Source organism: Poecilia mexicana, unplaced genomic scaffold, assembly GCF_051168715.1.
Source record: "Poecilia mexicana isolate PSO_F unplaced genomic scaffold, ASM5116871v1 scaffold_16, whole genome shotgun sequence".
In the NCBI taxonomy this organism is placed as follows: domain Eukaryota; kingdom Metazoa; phylum Chordata; class Actinopteri; order Cyprinodontiformes; family Poeciliidae; genus Poecilia; species Poecilia mexicana.
In genome coordinates this window covers 21,538,944-21,563,458 of record NW_028263385.1, presented here as the reverse complement: position 1 = coordinate 21,563,458, position 24,515 = coordinate 21,538,944, and the positions used below count along the sequence as shown (strand labels likewise).

Genomic DNA, 24,515 nt, shown 5'->3' with positions numbered 1-24,515 from the left:
CTGATGGGTGCTAAAATTACCTTGGTAGAAAAAAAAAAGAAGCCAATCTAATTTAGATTTAATAGGTGCAAATGAAATTAATATGCAATCTAATGAAACTAATATTGTGAATCAATTTGAACACAAAATTAAATTTTCATGGTTGGTCCCAAGTGAGATACTATGCTATAGTGTTGTGAGGATCTGCAGTAATAAAGTGAATATGATAATAAAGAAGGTTCATCTGTCATACCCAGACAGTGTGCAGAGTAATTTAAAAGTAGAAATGGGTTTTGTGCAAGAAAATTAATCTTCAGATAATCATTGTCTACACTGAGAAGTATCTGAAGGTTTTAGAAGTGTAACATAAAAGTATTTTGTGTCCTCTGATGGTTCCTTTTCACCTTGATTTAAACATTTTGTCAACTTCCGACTATCTTAGTTCATACAAAGATGAACTGATGTAGCAGTACTAAATATAAACTCTGAACACTTTAAGGAGAAACTGAATATTTTGAGTCTGGCTAAACTCAAAACAGTTTAGTTTAGTGGACACAGCAACATAACAGGAACTGAAAACAAAAATGATTAACTGGAAGTAGTTAATTTCCAGGTTTTCTGTGCACTAGAGTTGTGGAAAGCAATAAGAGTCTGCGGTGAAAAGTTTTTATTTTATACCCAGTATGACTCCTTAAGCACAAACATTTTTCTATCATAGCCAATAGACCTGAAAACTCCAGGAAAAGTTTCCGTCTTCCAATAACATGGGCAAAAAAAAATAAAAAATCCTGACCAAGCTTGTTTTACAATGTGGCATCAATCAGCCTTTTAAGTGTACTCAGAGGACTTTAAAGTCTTGTGTAGTATTTATTTCTTATTTGGTTAAAGTACTTATTTTTTTAAGGAATTATTTTTTTTTTGGCCCTTTTGTAAGAAGACAACTTTTTCCTAGAGTTTTCAGGTCCATTTGCTATTATAGCAAAATGTCTGTGCTTAAGGAATCAAAATGGTTATAAAATAGAAATCCATGACCACAAATCTACAGACTCCTATTATTTATCCCAACTTTAATGCACATAAAACCTGAAAATTAACTAGCTCCAGGTAATCCTTTTTGGTTTTAAATTACTGTTATGTTGCCCAGTCCGGTGATTAAAAAAAAGTTAATGGTATATATTTACATCAAACCTTTCTAGTTGGATTCAATAGGAGAGGAAATCTTCCAAATACCTAGCTACACACAAGGATGAAGAAATGTCTTAATCCAAGTCATACGTTTTACCCAAGTATCTTTTAGTTGAACCTAAATCTGTTCACCTTTAATCTCATGTAAATTATTTAAGATTAAAGACTTTTGAGGACTTAAAACTTCCTGCGGATAAACTCCAATCCAAAGGAAAACATCAGTTTGACATTTAGCAAGACAACATGAGCGAGGAAGAGCTTAAATGATTCCACATGCTCACACAAAGACAAATTAGCAACAAATCAAAGAGAGGCCACACACACAACAGTGCTCTGTGACGCAGGGAGAGTTTGGAAGAATGAGTGATGTTGTAGATGTGAATACCACTCGCTACAGAAGGATCTCTGTTTCAGCAGCTGACAAATATAACCAATGATGTCACCACCATCTCGGGTAGACGCAATCAAAACAGATTTTCTAAAAAAGAAAAGGCACATAAAGAACTCATTCTGTCTCATTTTTCCTCGTTTCCTGACATGAAAACCACACCAAATTAGGGACACCAGTTCCAAAATATCCTCAACAAAAAGCTGCCTTTAGCTTATATTTTTAGTACTTAGTCTATTTTTGGGAAATTTGGTCAACAATTAATTTATCTTGTTAAGCACGTGTGTAAATACACTGTTTCACATGTGACATTCCAGTGTAAAGAGCAAAACAGGGAGCTTTATTTGCAGCCAGTTGGACATGCTTGAAAAAAAAAAAAAAAAAGAGGGCACACAGCGCCCCTGCTGGATGGAGTCTGGCAAAAGACTGACGTGCTTTGAGGTAGTAAAAAAATAAATACAAAAAGTAAAAAACGATTACGAGCTTGATCTGATAACCATATGTCTTATACATCCATAATAATAATAATAATAATAATAATAATACATTGCTGAAGAAGAGATGGATAATTACTCTTAGAATGGTTTGGAGCACATAATTGGGCATCTGGAGTCTATCACCTCCCTCTTTGAAATAAAAAAAAATATATAAAAAATCCAGCATCCATATTTTAAGATGCCTTTTAAGCCTTGAAATTGTTGCTTGTGATGTTTTAACCTTCTGATGCATAATTGGGTCCTTTTTGACCCGGTGAGGTAATCTTTTTGCAATATCTTTGTAATGAAAAGTTTTCATTACTTCATATTCCACGTATTCCTCAAGAAACATGTTATTGACATCATGCAATTCAAATTGTTAATTGACCTTTTATGCATTTTAAGAAATAGCATGTTTTATGTTACTACCCCATTCTTCCGTGTGTGGGTCCAAAATGACCCGCATTCATTTCCTATGGAATTTAATGGGAATCTTTGTTTCTTACCAACTGTGACCGTCAGGAAAACATTTTTTTGTGAACCAAACACACTGAGACCTAAATATCACCCCTGAGTAATAATATTTTACACAATAAGAACTCTTACATATAAGTATTATCTTTATTTTTTATCTCACCAATGTATTTGTGTGTGTCAATCGTGAGTACTGTGACAGCGTTATTGTCACGAATCGACATATTAGCCTTCCTCAAAGTTAGTCAACACTAGTTATCTAACCAACTAGCTAACATTACCACCTATACTCTATTGTGGATGTGCATTATTTGTGTGTGTGTGTGTCTGTGTGTGTCTGACACCCTGGATGAGAAAACCAAGAGAGAGAATGTGTTGAATGACATGCAAAACCTGTTGATCAGTGTTTTCAAGGTTCTTTCTTTTATCATCTCAAAAAAACAAAATAAAAATTCATAGCTATATAAATTAATGCATGAATAAATGAGCTGGAAAAGTACAGAGTGCCTTCTTTGGGTCGGGGAGGACGTCCTGCCCCAAGTAGAGGAGTTCAAGTATCTTGGGATCTTGTTCACCAAAGAGGGAAAAATGGAGCAGGAGATCGACAGGCGGATTGGTGCAGCATCTGCAGTGAAGTAGGTGGTGTACCGCTCTGTCGTGGTGAAGAGAGAGCGGAGTCAAAAAGTGAAGCTCTTGATTTACCGGTTGATCTACGTTCCTACCCTCGTCTATGAGCGTTGGGTCATGTCCGAAAGAACGAGGTCAAGGATACAAGCGGCCAAAATTAGTTTTCCCTGTAGGGTGTCTAAGCGCTACAGTGAGAAGGTCAGATATCCGGAAGGGACTCAGAGTAGAGCTGCTGCTCCTTCATGTCGAGAGGAGCCAGTTGAGGTGACTCGGGCATCTGGTTAGGATGCCTCCTGGACGCCTCTCTGGTGAGGTGTTCCACGCACGTCCCACTAGGAGGAGGCCCCAGGGAAGACCCAGGACACGCTGGAAGGACGATGTTTCCTGGCTGGCCTGGGAACGTGATGGGTTCCCCCAGAGGAGCTGGAACAAGTGGCTGGGGAGAGCGAACTCTGAGCCTCCTTACTTAGGCTGCTGACCCCGCGACCTGACCCCAGATAAACGGACGGACGGACGGACCACTAACCCTAACCTAAAACAAAGTCAAAACCGTCATTGTGACCTCTAATCTGCCAGTACAAAAATTACTTAAAAGGTGGAACACAGCCGGCAGTAAGACAGAGTAAACCTGCTATGAGATCACAAAAATAATACAAATGGAGTGTTTTTGTAAAAAATTCTACAGCATATTTGTTGGAGAAATGTTGTGTACCTGTATCTAAGGCGATGCTTGAGAAAACACCATGGATATTACAAAAGTCACCTTTTACTGAGGTTGAATTAGAACGATATTTAGTAATACGCATCAATCATGCTGTGTCAAACCCTGAAGTAAGTTTTGATTTAGTGCGTCATCTTCACAATAGGGGTAGTAATGTTTGAATACTAATGTTTATATCAAACGCCTCAGTAAGACTGCTGAGTAGGGTCTAGTTTAGCCAGCTAGTTTTTAAAGAGGGCTAAAAATAAAAACTATTAAAAATGATTGTCACAAATATAAAAAACCAGGTGGGAAGCAGGCTGGAACACAAAGTGAGTGGCTCATGACACAAAAGTCGTAGATTGACGTAACCATAAATGCAAAAAACACAAAAACAATTCTGTTAAATTCAGAAGCTCTAACCATAACAGCAAACGTAATTTATTGTGTCTAAATTTGATATCTGCTGTGTTTAAAGCACAGCGTAAACATGCAAGCGGCAGAGGTCACCACAATACACACAACTAATTAGATGTGTGTATACTGTGTCCTACATGTTTCAAAAATGTTCTGCCGTAGGCGCTCAACATAGCTCAAAGTTTTCACAATGATCTAAGATATTGCACGTATTTATTTACAAAAATGTTTGATATAGTTTCAGTGTTAATTATACAACTATAAAGCAAAGAATCAAATCTTCTTTTTTTTTTCAAAATAGAGATTTAAAATAAAAAAAAACTATAAGAAAGGCAATTGCTGCAGTCTACCAATTTAAAATGCAATTTTTGAAGAAAATTGCCCCTTTTTAAGCTTCCTGACCTAAGCAGCTGTCTTACATTAACAGAGATCCCCACATGAGAAATTTTGCACTAGAAATGGGTTATACGGTGTTAAAATTTCCCAAGCTGGCAAAGTCAGCTAACAACAGCTGGCACTATACAAGACATTAAGTTGCTAATAGCTGATGTTCCCGTCTAATCAAGAAACCCTGCAAAACTAAGTCATATTTATGCACAAACAGCTGACTGAATAAAATTGGCTCATTTTAGGCAATGCTTGCTTCACTCAGTAAGAATTCACAAAACAGAAGACAGAGGGCAACTAAAGTATCAATGTCTCATTTAGACATTGGATTGGTTCCCAAAAAGGTCCTAAAGTACAGATTCATAAAAAACTGTTTTTTTAATATGTTGCACTTACAACATATAATGTGGGAGTTTAATCTGTTCCTAATAATGACTGGTAATAAATATTTAAGCACGCAAAAGGTCCCCCAATAACAAGCATAAAGATGTAAATTTATTAGATTTATTGCTACAAAGTGAAGCATCTCCAGCATTATGATAACGACCAAAGTAATCATAAAACACCAATTCTAGTTATATAGGTGTAATAAATAATGAGCCATGACCTAAAGAAAAGCCCACATTTCTCTTTGCAGGTTGCTCTCTGTTAAATGCTGCTGTAATAAGCTAAGAGGGTTCAAGGGCATTAGTAGAAATTCCTGAGAAATTATCGAACTATCAAACAGAGAGAGAAAAAAAAAAAGTAGTCTAAGGCTTCTTGGAAAGGAAAGAAAAAATATTACAACTCTGGGATTCTGGGTTTAAACTCAGGTTTTGACTGGGATCCTGCTAAACTGCTGGGAATGTTTATGATTTGGGTAAAAAATATATATATCCTCTCTTTCCTAAAGGAACACAAGTAATATATCTGTAAAACATTTCCTTCATTGTGGTAGAGGGTCACCTTTACGACAGGAAACTGATGGGTTACCATCAGTAGAAATGCAGCATCATGGGATCGGTCTGATATAACCGTTTTTAACAAGGCCACTGACTGTAGACCACATAAATTACAGAAACACGTTTGTGTGAGCGCAGTGAAATTAACCTATAAAAATGTGCCAGTGTTTGTTCATGCTAACATCTAAAAACAAGAATGTCTCCCCCCTTTGTTCTTGAATTGAGAAAATTTGAAAATAAATCTATGTAAATAATAAAACCTCAATGGATCGCTAAATGGTGTGTGAAAAGTAATGTCTTTTTAATATTTCAACTATTTATTCTTTTTCAGAAAAGTATTAGAAATTCAACAGATATGCATTTGACAAATACAGCAACAAAAATCTTAATAAATAACATACAATACTCCAGCTCTAAAAATAAGTGCAACTGAGCCAGCATATCCCTCTGCTCCTATTACAGGAAAAAATGGTCCTGCACTTGTTTTCTGTCTATTAAAGTTCATTTGCATTTAAGAAATAGGATTATATGTAGATATGTATAGCCACATACTACACAAATCCAAAGCAAAGCCTGTAAATGGATAAAATTAGAGGCACAACAAACAGCCCGGAGGAGCAGTGTGGTTGAGCAAATAAAGCCGGAGAGGACCCAAACATTCATGCATACACACGCACGCACGCACGCACGCACGCACGCACACGCACACACACACACACACACACACACAGTGAACTGTAACAGCAGGGAGGCACTGGAGCAGAATTCAGATAGAGCTGAATATTTTATGAGCTGTGTTCTCTGTTTGCAACTCTGAGTCCTACCCAGTGTTAATGGAGATTATTTCAATCAGAGGGTTCTTTCTAATCTTCGGCAAGTCCAATCTCGCACCTCCAAGTCTCCGTCCACCATCTTTCTTCTGACCCAGCAGGCGAACAGAGTGACCTGGGGACACATGGTGACAAATCAAACTTTATTATGCTAATAATCTTGGTGGATGGTTAAGGCAATTAAACATAAAAAAGATCATGATTCAATATATATATACACTTCAGAAGTGAAGGCTCACAATAGCTGTAATCTGTCTTAACATGCAGTATAAGTAATCATGGTTATTACTACACAGTACAACCATTTGTCCTGCAACAATCCCTTAGCTTCTTTGGTAAAGTAGTCCTTGGCTTTGGCATGAATCTGTGTCATAATCAAAAAGAGGAGCATTTTGAAAGATGTTTATAACATCTTTAATGAAACTGAAAGCTCTCTTAAGAAAGCATTATACTATAAAGCCTGAAAATCTTTAAACCTGAAACACATCATAATCTCATAATACAAATACTGCTATAAAAATGGGTGAATGAGAATGAAAGTTGATCAATTCCATAAACAATGTAATAATTGCCAACCAATACTCCAAATATGTCTGTGCACAGCAGAGTGATAATGCTGGTTAATTCCAGGGAATGATTACATGTGTCTGAATGCAGTCAGCATTGTTTAGTTTTCTAAATCTTATTACTTTTGTCTTGAGTGGCCTTTATGTCATGTGTTTGTACCCAGGGTCATGATACAAAACATGAAGCTTTCAATCTTCTGTGCTTTTAGCTTACTTGTGTTGGATATTTCTGTTTTACAGTTTGTGTTGTCTTGATTGTGGTCACAGGAAGTAAAATAACTACTACTTTATGAAAAAGGTATTGATCTACGGCAATGTAACAACTCATAACGTCCAATTCTTCGAATCTGATTCAAGGTAAAGACAAGTCTCGCCCTCCTACTATAACCTCGGAAGACGTAGATTATTAAGTTTTTCTGTGTGCTTTGAGCACCAAACTAAATTCAAATCAATGTTTTTTGCACTGGAAAGTATTTGACTTGACTTGAAAGAACATGCATTTGGGACATGAAACATAATATACATTGTGGTAAGTAGGGCACCAATTTGCATAAATTAATTCCTATAATTATTTTCAAGCTATTACAAGTGCAGACAATGAAGGGTACACATGAATTAATGAAATGGTCCAATTATGGGTTTCTACTCCATTCAGATTTTATATTAGGTACAAACTGCTTCTACAATATGATGAATAATTTTTGGGGCTATTGCAAAGTTACACACAATTGAAAATTCACTAACATCCATATTTTGATGAGTGTAAATAAAATGAAGCCTCCTTGCTTTGCCAACCAACAGGGTACCAGCTGTAGGTGTGCAAAATGGAGGCACTGAGGGATGGAATTGTCTTCCTGTTTTCATCCGCTCTACATGAGTCTCCAGGGAGGGAGGGATCAGGCTGGGAAGCACAGTTATCAATTGGTAGATAAAAATGACAATCTGCCCCAGTGGAGGACAAAGAGCCAATCAGTGAGGCGTGACTGCTCGTAATATCCCAGAACAAGCAAGGAAATGAGTAACGTTCCCCAGTGGAAAACAGCTGAGACTTTGAGCACATTTGGCCGTCCTTTCTTCAAGATCTCAGTGTCTACGTGTGAGGATGAGACAAGGACACAAAATTGTTGTATGTTCATATACAACGGTAACTAGTCTGTTTTTTTTATGGCTAGCCAATTAAAAGCTGAACATATGAGCGAACCTCTCCTGATAAAAAGACGCTAAGGGTCTCACTGAGTTTAAGTGATATTTAATGGTTAAAAATAAGGGAAAAAAATAATTTATTTCAATTTGCTTCAAAATGCAGCACAAATAAACTATCCAAATGTATGATTAGTTGGGATATATCAGGAGAAAGCAATTACCTAAATTACATTGGTGGTGGATGTTGCAGATGTTTCTCCAATTATAAAAATAAAACACCCCTGAAAATGAACAGAATTTGTGAATGTGACCACAGACCGAGACTCGAGAAATAATCTCAATACCAGCAGGGAATCACTCCAGGAATATTTCCAAAGACTAATTCAATTTGAGAGCCGGGGCGTGCATAAATGAGGGGCAACAAATAAAATAGCCATCATGAGTTGCTGAACAAAAGAAAAGAAAGCTTCCCCATTTATCATTTCAATTACAAAGCTTACAGAGGCCAACTGTTGTGACATCACCACACAGAGGAAGACGCATCATTGTGCCACATTTTCTTGATATTGATTGTGCTCCTCCTCATTCCTCTTGTGCCCCTTTTCCAATCTGCCCTTGTTCCTTTCTCCTGATCATAAATACAAACCAACATAAATCTTTCTCTGTAGTCATAAGGGCCCATTAAAACACTACAGAGAGAATGAGGAGATGGGTACACAGGTGAATGAATAGAATATGACAGAACTATATGAAAGATGTACAAGACAGCAGGATGGATGGATGGTAACAGAGGCAGGTTTCTGAAAGAATGACCTGTCGACCTGTGTGTGATGTCTGTTAAGTGGTTGGTCCTGTTGTGGTCACTCCTTCGATTGAAAAATCAGTGAGTAGGATTTAAGGGGGATGGGGACAGTTGGGAGCTGAAGTAAATGAGGAGGGAGAAAAAAAAAAAATTTCTCCATATTTTCAAAATCTAACCATTTGTACAGTGATGTGTTTAATCTGTTTAATGATTTTTTTTATATTAATTTTTCTATTACAAATAACATCTGCTAGTGGTTTTGTTACCGGTACTAATAGGATGTTACAAGAGATAAGCAATGCATAATGTTTATATTTAGAACAAAAAAATGCCAAATAACTTAGCTGTCCATTACATTTCTATAATTTCAAATGTTTAAATCAAAATCTTTAAAGTTGTCTTTCAACTGCAAGACGTTTACATTGGATTCAGTTATAATTTGTACAGCCTTCTCATCTTTTCTTGTTACTTTGGTATGTACCTGTATTTTAGGAACATTTTAATGTAGATATTTGTTTTGATAAACTTTCATTCTGCCACCTTGAACTTGTTTGGTGTCAGAATGCCTTGCGATGTTCCTTAATGCAAACTGTGTGATAAGAGCTTAAACATCAGCAAAGCTTAAAAGCTTTGGAGCTTGACAGGTACAAACTCCACACAGCTTCATCGTGTCGTTTTTTTTAGAGAGGCTCACGGAGCATTAAAAAAAACTCCTCTACATTTCTTCTGAACATTTTCTACAAATGTGAATAAATTTGCTTGTCTTAGAAGACAAGCAAGACAAGCAAAATAAGATTTTCTATTTTCTGAATAGAAAATCTTAATTTCCTTTTCCTTATATGTACTTTATTTTCTTCAGCACTGACATTTGCAAACAATGTGTTTATAATGATGAACCGACATCAAAAGGTTATGTGGGCAGCATCTTACCTTCAAACATACATTAAGCTGTCTAAGCTTTCCTACTTCTTTCTATCCCAACAATTTTATTAATAAAGCTTTGCAGTTTCTGGTCACAAAAAAAGAGATGTTGATGAAGGACTAATCTCCAAAGCAAATTAACAATGTTTAATTTTGTATTTGTAATAGCACAATTTAAATAATTTTGCCTAATTTTGGTGTGGGCCTCTTAAAACATTTTACTGCTTATTTAAAGTGTTTTCTTCTTCCTAAACAGAATTTATCGGCTGTGCACAGCAAAAAACAAAAACAGAAAAGCCAGCCATTTTTCCTTTTAGAGAAGTAAATCCTACAGTTGTCAATGATTCATTTTTATGTATGCACCACTGGGGTAAAAAAAAAAAAAAAAAAAAAAAAAAACTAAGGGTAGTCACAGCTGTGTCCACAGTTAAAGAGTAAATTAGCATCTGGCACAGTTAAAAAAATCTATCTATGTAAGCAAACTTGGAACAATGAAAGTCCTCTAACACCCACCAAACCACTAATGCTGTAAAATGGTTAGCAACACAAGACTGAGCAGCGGTAATTGTAATTTGTGCAACTGTATAAATTATGTCAATACATACTAATTAAACCCGACTGAGGGATTGCAAGGCACTTTCACAGGCATAAAGAAATGATATACACTGAACTTTTTTTTTCTGAAAAGAATGGATAGTTTCACTGCCTAAAGTTCATAAAAGCATAGTGTGTACTTGTGTCATGTGGAAAACAGACCTGCAAGCAATTCTGGCTCAGAAAAGACGTGCAACTATTACCAGTTCATTGACGTTAGTATTTTAGTAGCCATTACGAAAGGCAAATCCCCCATCTTAAAGGGTTTATGCTCAGGCCTCCAAGACAAGAAAACAGCTCTCAGTTTATACGAGGTCATAAAGGACTGTAATGATACTGGGGAAATTGGTTTCTGTGGAGGAGGTGATGGTGGGAGGAGAAAGACAGAAGGTAAAATGTGACGAAAAAAAAAAAAAAAAAACAGGATCAAAAAATGCTTGGAAGAGGGTGCAAACGGGAAATGGATGTGAAGGGTTAAACCAGAAAAAAACCTTAATCAGAAAGAATGAAGGGGGGAAAGCATCGTCTATGCATCCTCACATAGGCATTAACTATAAGCAGGCAATTTAAAGGTGATGGCACATTTTAAAAATCAAGCCTTAGTTCAGCTGTCCTTCATTAAAATGAAGCCTGCAGTGCACACTGATAGACTTACACAAGCAGTTCAAACTCAATCTGTTCTTTATTAGAAAAACAGCTGGGGGTGTATGACAGCTTGACTGGACTCCCTCACTGGAAACTCTCTGACCTTCATTAAACTGTTAAGTGCAGTGGTTCACTAACAGTTTAAATGGATGACCTAATCAGTGACATGTGAGCCTGTCAATAAGCTTAACACGCGAAAAAGATCTTTTTAACAAGCACCTCAGTCAGCTAAACCAATATTAATTACAAACACATTTCCCCATCATTAATCTTCAAAATGTAAGAATGCTGATATGGATTTGCTTAAAAAACTAAAAATGATCCCATCATAAAACACTAATGATTTAAATAGTAGGAAAGATGTTAGAATAAATCAAGAGTAATAATTAGGGAACTCTTCTTAATTCATGAGATAGTCACTTAAATCACTTTCTGCCCTAATGCTCTGTTGTGGAGTCTTCTTTATTGGAAGTAGATATGCCGTTGCAGTGCCTTGTAAAAGTATTCATACGGCTCCAACCTTTTCATATTTTGTTGAATATTTCAACTGGTTTTTAACTCTGGACAAAGTGTCCCAACTGCTTTTAGGTCTTGAGTTGCAATGATCCAAATATGCTTTGATCTAAAGTAGCAGTCCCAAATCTTGGTCCTCAGGGCCCACTGTCCTGCATGTTTTAAATGTTACCCCACTGCATCACACTGATTCATATGATCACATTATCTCCTCAGCATGCCTCGAATTGTTACAGAACCCTGTTAATCACTCATTCATTTAGACCATGTGTGCAGCACCAGAGATACACCAATAACATGAACGCCCTGAAGACTAAGGTTGAGGACATCTGATCTAAACCATCACCTTGCAGCAATGATTGTATGTTTAGTTCTGCTCTGCTAGATGATGAACCTCTGCTTCAGTCTAAATATCATTTGCAGCATCCAACAAGGTTTTTTTTTTCCAGGATTGTCCTATGTTTAGTTCAACTTAGCCTCCCATAAAAACTGATCAGCTTCTCTGTCCCTGCAGTAGAACAACATCTCTTTAACATGATGCAGCCACATCCATGTTTCACTGTGTGTTCAGTGTTGTGCAGTAGTTGCCCATCTGACATTGTGTTTTCTATATGGATTACTTTTTGTGTCATCTGACCAACGGCTTACGGCTTTTGGCACACTGCAACAACTTATGGCTGCAACAACAGCTTTCTTCTTGCCACTCCTGCACGTAGGTCAGTTTGAGGACAACCAACAAGAGGTTGTCAACTAATTATCCAAATCAATCTCGGTAGCTCTTCTAGAGTTTGCGTTCAACTATCACACTAAATCCCAATAAAATGCATTGAAGTGCATGGCTGAAATGTGAAAAAAAAAAATGTAAGAAAAAAAAAAGTCCAAGTCACTGATAGGTGAAAATGTAATTTTAAATTCCAGTTTCTTACAGACTGTTACATATTCATTAATTTCCTGAGCTTACACAATCCCATAAATATGTTTAACTTGTGTGTCTTTTTGCTAAAAAATACCTTTAACAGCCTCGTCCACTACTTCCACCACTCGATCAATCTGTTGGACCTGCAGCACAGAGAGACATCAGGGAATACATTTATTGATATAGACAAAACAAGCCCACACAGTCAAACACAGGATATCGACAACACACAAACACACATACACTTATCCAGGTTTATTTAAGGTGGATATGTAAATCCAGTCTAAGGCAGCATGCAATAAGCAGATAGGTAAACAAGTGCAGAACGATACAATCACAACAAGTTTCTTCCAGTTAGGATTAAGCAATATGGATTTTCTAAATGCTAATTAGTGTGTATGTACATAGGCACAGCAGCATGCTTGGTTTGTATTGACCAATGCATTGAAACTGCAGCAGAGTTTTAACGATGTGAAATAAAAGTCAACGAAATGTAAGTTTAAAAAAGAATAATTGAGAGCATAAAGCAACATATAGGTAATTAAAAAGGTCTTTCAAATAAGATTTCCAAAGGAATCTCTCAAATCATTTCATAAGAAAGTAAAAGTCATTCTCCTTTTTATCTCCTAAGTAGACAGAACAATCCTGCAGTTCTAGCAGCTAAAGACCTCTCTAATTCATCAAAAGATAATAAGCATACACTTGGCCACAGCTTAAATTGAATCAGACTGTTAGAAAGCTCAACTAATTTTTTTAAAAGAAGAAATAAATGTTCACACTGAGCAGTACTTATTTTATTAATTTGCCTCGCTACTAAATTATCGAGAAGAGCAGTAAAATGAGAACAGTAAAAGGTCGTCAAAAAGACATGCATAGGAACCTAAAGAGGTGAAAAAATAAATAGCATGATTTTCTTTGACATAATTTCTCCTTTCATTCTCCCAAGCGTTCCTCTAAGTCACTCTCCTCCTCTGCTCTCAGAGGTTTGTGGACTTGCCATTGGCTCTGTCTGCCCCACAGGTCCATTATCCAGAGTATTTTTCCAAATACATTCACATGGACACACACTGTGCTTTGCAGGCAGCCGTTGCATGCATGTTACACACTGAAATAAAACCTTTTTCCTTGTAATAGCCAAGCAATCTGGATCCATTCAGAGCAGCAGCGGGTGTCCCTTTGTACAGTAAAGGTTTGGTAATGCTTACACTTTGCAAACTAATGCAGACCTCCAGTTTCAACTCTGTTTTCAAATCCTACTTTATATTCATAGGATACCCCTTAACTCAAAAATTGAGGAATGTTAAGAACAAATGGAATCCGTCAGATTAGGGCTTAAAATAAATATACTGGAAGGAAAAATAGCTTAGATGTTGCCTATCCTTTTTGCTAAAGAGGATTCTTTACCTTTCACACAACTTTGTACATGACATGCATTTACAAAGGTGCTGTGTACTATTAGTCAAAAAGAATGTAAAAAATGAAGGGCTAGATTTATCATCGCCTACCGGCAATATCCTGAAGATTTGTGAAATTATCATTGGAAGGTAAAAAAGAAAAAGAAAAAAAAAAGAAGCAGATTCAGCAACACTTACAACAACAAGAAATGTACAATCTTTGGAAAGACTGAATAAGTAGTGGCAAGCTACGTAAGTGGGTGTGTGTGTGTGTGTTAGAGTCAGAATGTGACAGGTCTAGTTAAGATGGATGAAACACTGCAGGCTTGCGTGACTGCCAATGTACCTTATACAAGGTGCACCGTCATTCACTCAGACATAAAAACAGGTATACACAAAAAAAACAGATGAGACACAAAGGTCAATTAAAGAGAATAGATTGAAAAGGAAGTACCCTTTTTTAACCCGATCCCTTATCTAGCCATTAGTGAAATCACAATAGACAAATTCTTAACTTATTTGCATATCATTTGAATAACCCACCAACTGCCACTGTCATTATGCAGTTTATTGTTGCCACTATAAAAACATAAGCCATGTGCAGTTTCTCTCATCTGCCTCTTTATGTTGCCTGTTCATGTATTCATGCATCTTTATTTGTACAGGCATGTATAGGCATGTTTATAAAAACAAAACAAAAAATAAATAAAAATCTAGTTTACATGACACTTTTTAAACAGCTCTGAATGGAAGTCCACACATACAATGTTTTACCAAATGGCATGTTTAAACAGCATGTTTCGGAGACTGTTTACGAGTTTTCATTAGGAAATAATAAAATTAAGCATCCTATCCTTTCAGCGGATGTTGATGGGATTTTTATCTCAGGTTTAGAATTAAGTGAAGGAATAACACGGATGAAAGCCTAATCCTGGCAGATCCCTGCAAACACAATAGGAGAATGGGCGTGTGAATGTTTGCCTGTATCAGTCCATAAATCCAACTGAATCATGACAATAAGTTGAGTTACAAAGGTGAATTTCCCAGTTGTTTGCTGCGTCTTAAAATCTGTTGTAGATAAAAGCCTGTTAACTGTAGAAAAGAACTGCAATGACTGTACTCAGTGAGATTTTGCTTGAATGGATAATTATCTAAGCTAGTATTTAAATATAATATAAAACAATGCTAATACAGCCTTTTTGTGTAATACACTAACATTTAGGCTGAAGCAGGTCTTGAGTTAACAGCTTTCATTACTAAAGCCATTTTTATAAGTTTTCCTATTGTGTTTAAGCTAAACACAATAGGAAAAATGATGAGGAAAAAGACTATACTGTGCACCATTAGTTAATTAGTTCAATTTCTTAATTTCAAGTCTGAAAATTAATTAGATCATCAAACTGAATCACTGAACATTTGTATCAATAAGTACTTTACGAAAACCAGATAAGAAATGTGGTTACAGATCTCTGATTAGATCATTCTTAAAGGGGGTAGTATTATGCAATCAAGTAACTACATAACCTTCATTTGTTATAAAAATGCCTTATGTATCAAATACTACTTAAAAGAAAACTGACTTCATAATTTAACACCGTGAATTTGGGTGTCTCTTTAAAAAATCCTGCTGTTATTGGAACTCCACCTCCAGGAAGTTATCACTACAGCACTCCTCCATTAGTCCTTTAATAATGTTTTTGTTTTTTTTGTTTTTTTTACCAGAGTTGCACTGAGAAGTAGCTGGTATGAGGAGCTCAGCAGATGCCAGGGTTTGCTAATTGCTGCTGGCTTGTCTGAAGGAGCTGAGTGATGGAGTCGCCAGGGAGGGCTGCTCTGTGAGGTGGAAGCTCAGAAACTGAGAATCATGTTTCTGATTCTCAGAAACATGAGAATCCTTTCTCATGTTTGAGAAAGGATTTCTCAAACATGCATGAAAGAATCAAGGAAACTCCAGGTACGTTTTTAATGAGGGAATAACATTATAACATATAAAGCTCAAAAAAGTTAATTCTACATAGTATTAACTTTTTTCTATGTAATTACAAACTTATAATCCAACATTTTTCTGCTCAAAACTGTAATTGTGATAAAAACAGTGATAAAAAAAAAGTATTTGTAAATTCTACTAGCAACTATAACATGTTTAAGTTGATTGTAATGCCAATTCCCAATCTAAGTTGCAATTTTTTAATCTGAATAAAACACAGCAAAAGTCAAAGAACACAAATTGAGTGCATGAACACATACCCCAATAATGCTAAGACCTTTAAGGTAGTCCATCCGGGGCTGAGCCTGAGGAACACAACCTGCAACGACCACTTTTTTCTGCTGCTCCTGGGCTTTCCTGCACAAACACATGTAAGAAGAGTTTTAGATGAGATCAACACTAGTCAACAGTTTGTTTCACGAGTCTGCTACTGTGAGAAATATTTTAATAGCAATGACTGTCCAAACAACTCTTGATGAGAAGAGGGGTATCCACATTTAGCATAGTAACTGAGTCGATATGTCAGAAGTTAACATGTTCCAACAGCAGTTTTTAATGATGATTAATAAATATTCCTATGTCAGTGAGCAAAATGCTGCGGGTTCGTGGAGCTCAAATGTAGATACATATGAACCCACACGCCACAATCAAAAGCTTTAGTGATCCAACAGACTTTCTGCATCCAGCACCAAATTAAATCCACCTCCAAACTGTGTGCAACTGTTTGTTTCAGATATGAATTGCAAATGTTAAATCTGCCGAATCTCTGAACTCAAAATGTAAAATATATTTTCAAGGAGGAGTGGTGTTGGATATGACTTGAAATTAAATTGTACGCTTACTTCCACTATTAGGGACAAGTTCATCTCAAAGTGACCAAATTAAAGATGTAAACATATAAATTGTAAATTTTACTTTTGATACTGTACTGAATTGTGTGCATAAAAACTGTACTGATCCAGAAAATTGGCCAAGAAGCAAGACATCTTAGAGCAACCGAATGGGTCACAACCTGTTATTCTGGACATGTGGATATTAGGAAATGGTTATTCTCGCTTTTAAAAATTTTTTAGCTCAGTCTGTCGTGTTCAACATTTCAGGTAACCTTCACAGGAAGCCGTAAAGCTGCAATGTTTTACAGCACTTTTTGTTTTTGTTTATACGCTCAGGAACCAGGATCTGCGTCTGATAAGTGAGGCACATCGGAAATCTGTTCAGGTTTAACATTTCCTCATAGTTCAGAGTAGCTGTACTTGGCATTTAAACTGCAACAACCATGAAACAATCTGATAATGCTGTTTTGGTCTGATTTTTAAGTTTTTAATCACCTTATAAACTCGGTTACAGTGGGCGGACAGCTGTGTTCACAAAGCGCGGCACCAGCCCTGCTGTGGGAGGACCCTCTCAGCATCACTGAACGTAATCTACATAACAGTCCATTTTAGAACCTCGCATTGGAAACTTGTAAAATAAATAAACTAGCTATCGAAATTATGAAGTCCTCAGAAACCCATTGACAACCAGCGGTTATTTATATTCACTGGTAAGTTATAATTCAAATATTATTTAAAACAACATGTCATTGATCCTGTGTGTTCCTATTTAAATGTGCTGAACAAAAAACGAAAGCTATGCAGATAAACAGTGTGCCAAAATGTATGTGTGCACATGATCTGTGCAAGTCTCCGTGTCACCTCCAGTTAGTGGCAGTGAGATTTGAGACACGCGGTCTGTCTGACAAAAGCTTTTGGAGGAGCTGCCCAGACTCTGCCATAAATCTTTAATAATGAAGCCTCCTGACAGCAGGAGTGGAAGAGGGAGGGAAGGATGGAAGAGGGGAAACACATAAGTAGGGAGAAATCGTAGGAGGGGGACTGAGAAGCAGCAGTGAGGCTGGATGCAAACTGTCAGTAGTGTTTTAATTCACACTGTTTGTATTCTTCAACAAAACAAAGAGAGCTAGTGATGGAGGAGGAGGAGGACTGTGCAAGGGAATGGAATGTGAAGGCAGACGACTCAATTCAAAGCCTGCTTACACTGTCACATGAATGAGAACTGGAAGGACAGATGAAACATGGTAGAAGATGAAAGAAGAAAAAAAAACCCCAGTGAAACCAGAAATCAAAAAGTGTTCATTGTTTATTTTAGAAACAAAATCCTTATTTTGGGCCAAGTACAGAACATTTGTACCGAGACACTGTAAAAGGTTTAACACTACATGTGGCGCGTTTTAATGTTCCTACACACTTCCACATTTGTAAGCGGGCTGATGGGTAATTACAAAGTGGGCTGACAAATAAAGAAAGATATCATGGTGTTGGATACAATGGCTCATTTTACTCAACTGATCCAAAGTATATTTACAATGTGTATTCAAACTGTCGGGTTTTATCTACTGGCCGCCTGCCACTGCCAGAGAGTAAGGAACAAAACCCATGTTATTGCAACTGCCTTTTTATGGTGTCAACAGACTGTAAAAATATACAGAGGGAGGGGAAGAGTGTAGCAGTAAAGCAAAATATTCCAAGTCACTAAAAGTAAGTATAAAATTCTGATCAAAAGTTGGAAAGTTTCAGTCACTCTGCTAGATATTCAATTAAATAATCACTTCTCTTCTCCTGCTACACCTATAAAAAAATTCAAGGCTAACAGAACAAAGCCACATATACAAACATTCAGAGATGCATCTGATAAGTGTGACTCCCCATCACAGTTAAAGCCATGAAAATCTCTCTCTGGCATTAGTGCACATTCAGACACATACACAGCAGGGGTGCAGCTGCCTAATTGACAACGTCTCATGCCAAAATGCGCCAAACGTTCCTTTAATGTGACTCTCGCTCCCTGCCCATGGACCCACAGCCATAGCTGACATGGCGAGGAAGCAGAGAGCGGCTGAGTTGCTGTCTGAGCGCCCCAGTGGGAAAGGCCAATCACGTTGCGTACAATTCCTGGGAGGAATGAGATGGAGAGGGATTATGGGATGCAGTTGCTATGGTAATGCTTAGTAGTCTAATAAAGCTCTCATTGCCAATGACCCAGACTAGAGCAGATGTCCCCCAAGATCAGACGAAAGGGATGTATGCGTGGGGAGATGCGTGGGGAGATGCGTGTGTGTGTTAGTGTGTGTGTGCGCACATCTCTCCTCCACTCTGCAGCCCTTTCTCAACTCTGTCACTTCTCCTCAAAGTCCTGACACCAAAGGTTCAAACAATGTCTAAACATACTGTGCATACACATTGCAGCGGTCCAAGCTGGTGATAGGTGCGGCATTCGTAGGACTGCACATAGATGGCTGACCTCTGTCGTATATGTGGTGGAGAGTGCTGTGCTGTACATACTTGTTTTTAACAGCTGAGTAGACACAGTGAATAAGTCAAATTAGACTAGACTAAATGTCCAACTGAATTGATCAGGTTGACATCGAGATGCCTCATGCTAGGAATATGACATTAAGTTACCCTAGGCATCAGGCGGACCAGAGAGCATGACCTATATAAGAGACTCTTCAACTTTCACACAGCAAAATCTGAAGTGAAAGAGAAAGTGTTCCTTAGAGGATCGGGGTAGAGTCTTCCAAAGGGCTGTTTTCAATGACAGCAACACACATTTGGTCACATAATCACTGACATTCACTAGAAAGCATTGAATGTCTGCAATCTTCTCGTTCATGTTTAGCATCGAAACTGATGTCAACATATATATGAGTGTATGTTAGGCTAACACTGAGCCAGAAGCAATGTGAGCAGCGTCTTCAGATTGAACCAGAAGACCAAACTTCTCGTTGTAAGTCAGTTATCAAAATGGTCTGTTAAATGCCACAATAATGTGGGAATTATTAGAAATAACACAATTAAGGTAGGCATATAGCAAAAATTTTACCTAAACTTCATTTACAAAAATCTACTGAAAGTAATGTTTTAATTATATTTTAATATATCAAGATGCACTTGTTTTTCATGGTGCACTTAGGGATAGGAATGTTTAAATGGCTGATTTCAATTCTAAAATACCTATCACTTTATCATGAAATTACAATTAATTCTTTCTACATTTAATCATGCCATGATGTACATCATAAATCCCTGACACATTTGCATTAGTATGGATATATTCATTTATTACTTTATCAACCATTTTTTAATTTATGAAATCTAGAAACCTTTACTTTAGAATATGTTCATGTATTGTACAGCATCAATGATGTACAATCAGAAGTGGTTCATTTTAGTTTAGAAGCCAAAAATCTAAAACAGACTTTCACACATTCATGAGTGTGTGCGTTTCCGCTCAATGACTCCTTGCTGCGCAGCGTCCTCAGCCATATACAGATAAGGTTTTGGCTACATAGCGGGAGAAAGTATGAGCTCATTATATACACACAGAGCCTCTGCCATATGTTCCCTAGCAAACATGTTGCTCGAGGATGAGGTCATAGTGATATGAGCCGTGAGAAACTTTGTGAGGTTGAGAGTGTATAACTTCAACTTAAACTAGATGAATAAATTAAGATTTCTCCACTCCAAACAATCTGATAAAATGAAGCGGGGCATTGAAGATATAGCTCTGTTGCATGTCCGTTTCTCTTGCCTCTTTGCCATACTTGGCCTATTGCTGCTCCTTTTGTCTTCCTCGCCCTCTCGTCTGCACTTCAACGGCCATTTCTGGTCGATTTGACAGCGAGCCAGCCACTCGGTACACCCCTGACCTCTCTGCATTAGCATAAGCAGCAAGGGGCAAGGTTAAGTACCCATCAAGCCTCTGTAATTAACATGTGAGTCGATGAGTGCACGGGTGTTTGTGAGTGCGAGTAAGTGAGAGTGAGCAAATGTTTTAAATTGCTCCTTCACATATTTTCCACTTCTACAAACTCCTGCTGAATCAATAATGCAGTTATACTCTTGGTCACTGAGGCAATTTCAATTTCACAACAGCTATTGTAATCCAAGACGTTACTTGATTTTATCAACAGGGGGACCCACAAATCATGTTTATTTTTTAAATGTTTTATTCAGTGTTCCATATTTATATTTCCTGCGTGTTTTGTAACAACAGCAGCAGCAAAAAAAAAAAAAAAAAAAAAAAAAATGTCTCCCCTGTCTGACAGAAGAAACTGAACTATTGTAAGAAAAACACTGTTGCTCCAAAAGAGACTGTACTCATCCCTATGTGTATTACTGTATTGGTGGAGTTTTACAAAACAAAACAAATTATAAAGAAGTAGCTAACTCTACACCTGTGGAACCTGAATGCGAACAAACTAAAACACATTACAGTTTGCAATGTGGAGAATAGGGAACAGAAAACAGTGCGACAGGAAACTGTAAAAATTAATTTTTTATGACAATTTTACAAGGAGATCTGTTGAGTGTCCTGAGATATGTTAGCAGAAATAAAAGACAAATACATGATAGATAAAACAAATGAGGCTGCCAGTTTTAACAACATTAAAAAATAAAGTTGCTGGGCGTGGCGGTGGAACAGGTGTAAAGTGCAACACGTTTGGAGCGAGGCCTTAGTCCAAGACTTCACAGTTTTGAGTCCCAGGCATATATCTTGGGAAGTCTGATTTAGTTAAATTTGATTTCTTAATCTTTAATTCAAATATTTCAATAACTGGGGTAAGTCTACCATCAAAAATATCCAGGGTATAGGATAAATAATATTTAGGCAAACGTGGTTGTGAGGAAAGAAAAGCAAATTCAACATCAAATCTTTGAAAAATGAAGGAAAGAAATGAGTGGTCCAAAGCTATGAAAAGGTTTGTGATTGAAGGAGGAGATTTGAGAGGTAAAGCTGCTGAATCCCTTTTCTAGTTTCACTTAAAACACAAATCCAGAACGCACTTTTTAAAGCCCATTCGTTTTTCAGCTCCTCTTCATAAAAACAGAAACAAAGACAAAAATAAACTAAAATAACTAAACAACTGCAACCAAAAAACAAGGTTGAAAGCACAGGGGGTGTAGCTTCAATCAAAGATGCTTACATGAAAGAAGTCCAATAAAAGTAACTTGAGATTAAAAGAAAACAATACTAAAGTGAAATGCCATGGCACACAGAGAGATTGTTGTGGTTTTAAAATCTGGAGCACATCTTTGATAGCAGTAGCTGTGACAAGGCACCAGAATTAAAACAACGCAAGAGGAGAAAGAAAAATGTTGACTCTTGTCATCCTTCCTCATTTATTACTAGTATACCATTTACAAGATACAAGCAATTTGTTGACCAATCAATACACACCTATAACATAGCTATTTTATGGCTGACCCACTCCGCCTCTGGGTATGCTGTAGATAGGATGCTCCTGTACTGTCCACCTGGGCCTTGTAAAGGATAGTCAGATGTTGTGCAAAGCTTTCAGATTATGGCCTTCAAAGAATGCTGGACACACAGTCACACCGCCGTGAAAAGGAGAGAAATCTGTCATGTAAAATTAGATGAATGTGTAATAAATACCATATTACTGTAAATGACTTGCATTGACCGCTTGAATGCTTCATAATAGAGAAAGGGCTAATAAAAGACAGGGGGGAAAAAAGACTCATGTGAAACAGACCCACACAGACAGCTGCACAGATGTGCTGGAAATTGCATTAGAGAAGAGCACTTCAATGAACCTCGAGAAGGAAGACTATATAGCTGAATCCTAAAAAGAGCCCCGAGAGTCCCATTCTCCATGCCAAGTCCTGTTATTTATAGAGGAAGGGCTATTATGGGGCATTAATGTGATAGTACCCAGCCCCAGGCTGTGACAGAGAAAAAGCTGATAAGTTAATATTTCAGACGATAAACAAAGATCTCTACACAAATCCACAGAGATCGTGCATTTGGGTATTTTATTCCTGAATTTAAATCACATGCCTATTTTAAAAATTACTACTGGAACGTAGCCCATGTTTACTGGTAAGTACTGAAAGTTTCAGTATTATACCTCTAGTGTCTGATCAATTGTTGCCAAGGCATAAAAACCGATCATGTGAATGAAAATATTTTACAGAAATGTGCTGGGTGAATCTCAGAGCAAGAATGTTTTTTTCTTTTTTTTTTTTCTCTTGTTTTTTGTAGAAATCAAAGTATAAGGAAAAATGTCAAAATCCAACAAACTTTAGCCTATTGAAAAACAACATTCCTACATACATTCCTCAGCATATCACTTAATAATGTTCTGCCAATGGAGGTAGTGAGGCAACACAAAGAAAGAATAGAGGAATGTTACCAACTAAAAGATTGCTCCCTCATTCTGTACAAGGTCACAAACTATTGCAACATCTTTCATTTCATACACAGAAAGGTTGTGCACATGATTGAATCTGAGGGTAGAGATACTGTTCAGCCCGATCAATCAGAAACTCTGATCATACCACGAAGGTTGTGCTTTCATTTCTTGATTTTGGTTATTTTCTGTAGTGGTCATGCACTATTTGCTGCTAATCAATAAAATGTTCATAATCTGCACTGTAGGAGATAAAAAGCACACGAGGCGGGTCAACGTTAGCAGAAAGTACCATCTTGAAACTAAAATTTTGGTGATTCTACCTCAAGTAAAAAGAGAAAAGTTTAGTCTGCTTCATTGCCAAGACATAGGGGAGAAGGTTATGTTCATCTGGTCTTCACTGTCTGTGTGAAGCTACACTATTCTGTGTATGAGTGGCCGTCTCTGTGTAATTATTTGAATCCAAAGATCAGACAAGGGGGTAAGTCTTTGTTATAATGACTCAGGTGAAAGGCCACTCTTGGCTGAATGCATTCAGACAAAATTAGCCCAAGCGTAAACAATCAAGGTTGGTTTCAAGGTCATAAATTATTACAAGACCTCTCTCGGAGAATTGCAATTTCACATGCTCAATGACCTGGAATCATTCAAACAATCAGCAACCCAGCAGCAATCAAAATAACAGAAAGGCCGAATAATTACGCCACTTAAAGCAGCAAAGCAGTCATCAATAAAGCCATGAAAACGTTTACTTCTTGAAAAGTTGCTACAGACTAAAGCAAAAGCGATGCAGATTAGTTGATTAATGAGGATTAAATGGAAATGAAAGAAGGAATCCTGCTTGGAGAGAAAATGTCTGTTGTCTAACACTTAAATATGGGAATCTAATTCACAAAGTTCGCTCAATACTATTTTTTTATACTCTCCTGCTCCCAAAGTAGGAAGTAACAATATAATTTTGACTACACTCTGTTTAATTGATGGAAATACAATTTATTTTTGTTCATAGTGTATGTGTGCATAAGGACAAATAGAAAAAAAAATAAAGAATTACAGTATATAAATGAATGAAGACTAAAGTCTGGTTATTTTCTTGAAAGGTATTCTTTATTGCTGTTGTAAATTTTCTACAGCTTCTATGTTGTATGACAATCTTTAAAAAATAAAAATAAAAAACCCTGACTGAATCATAAAGTCAGACATCTCAGAAAAAGAGCATTAAACCAACAGTCAAACATGATTATACTGGTGGGATGATTTGCGACGTTTTGCTGCTTCAGATGATGGGGCTACGCGTCGTCTTGCCGGACAAAGATCCAAAGCAAATCTAGAAGTGTCCTAGTCAAAGTCTGGACTTGCATTCATCAGTTTTATCTTGGCATATACTTGAACAGGTTCTTAATTAGGGCTGTAAATT

The 24,515-nt window shown here is 37.0% G+C and overlaps 1 protein-coding gene across 2 annotated transcripts in view; it reads right to left on the bottom strand.

The window, feature by feature from the left end:
* The window catches only part of cdkal1 (CDK5 regulatory subunit associated protein 1-like 1), a 185,491-nt gene that overhangs the window by 119,804 nt on the left and 41,172 nt on the right, over nt 1-24,515 (bottom strand). For both annotated transcript variants that reach the window (XM_014994740.2, XM_014994739.2), the window contains exons 5-7: nt 16,146-16,242; nt 12,599-12,647; nt 6,399-6,519 (exon numbers count right to left, since the gene is read on the bottom strand). In XM_014994740.2, the coding sequence (XP_014850226.2) occupies nt 6,399-6,519; nt 12,599-12,647; nt 16,146-16,242 (267 nt within the window). The remainder of the gene's footprint in view (nt 1-6,398; nt 6,520-12,598; nt 12,648-16,145; nt 16,243-24,515) is intronic.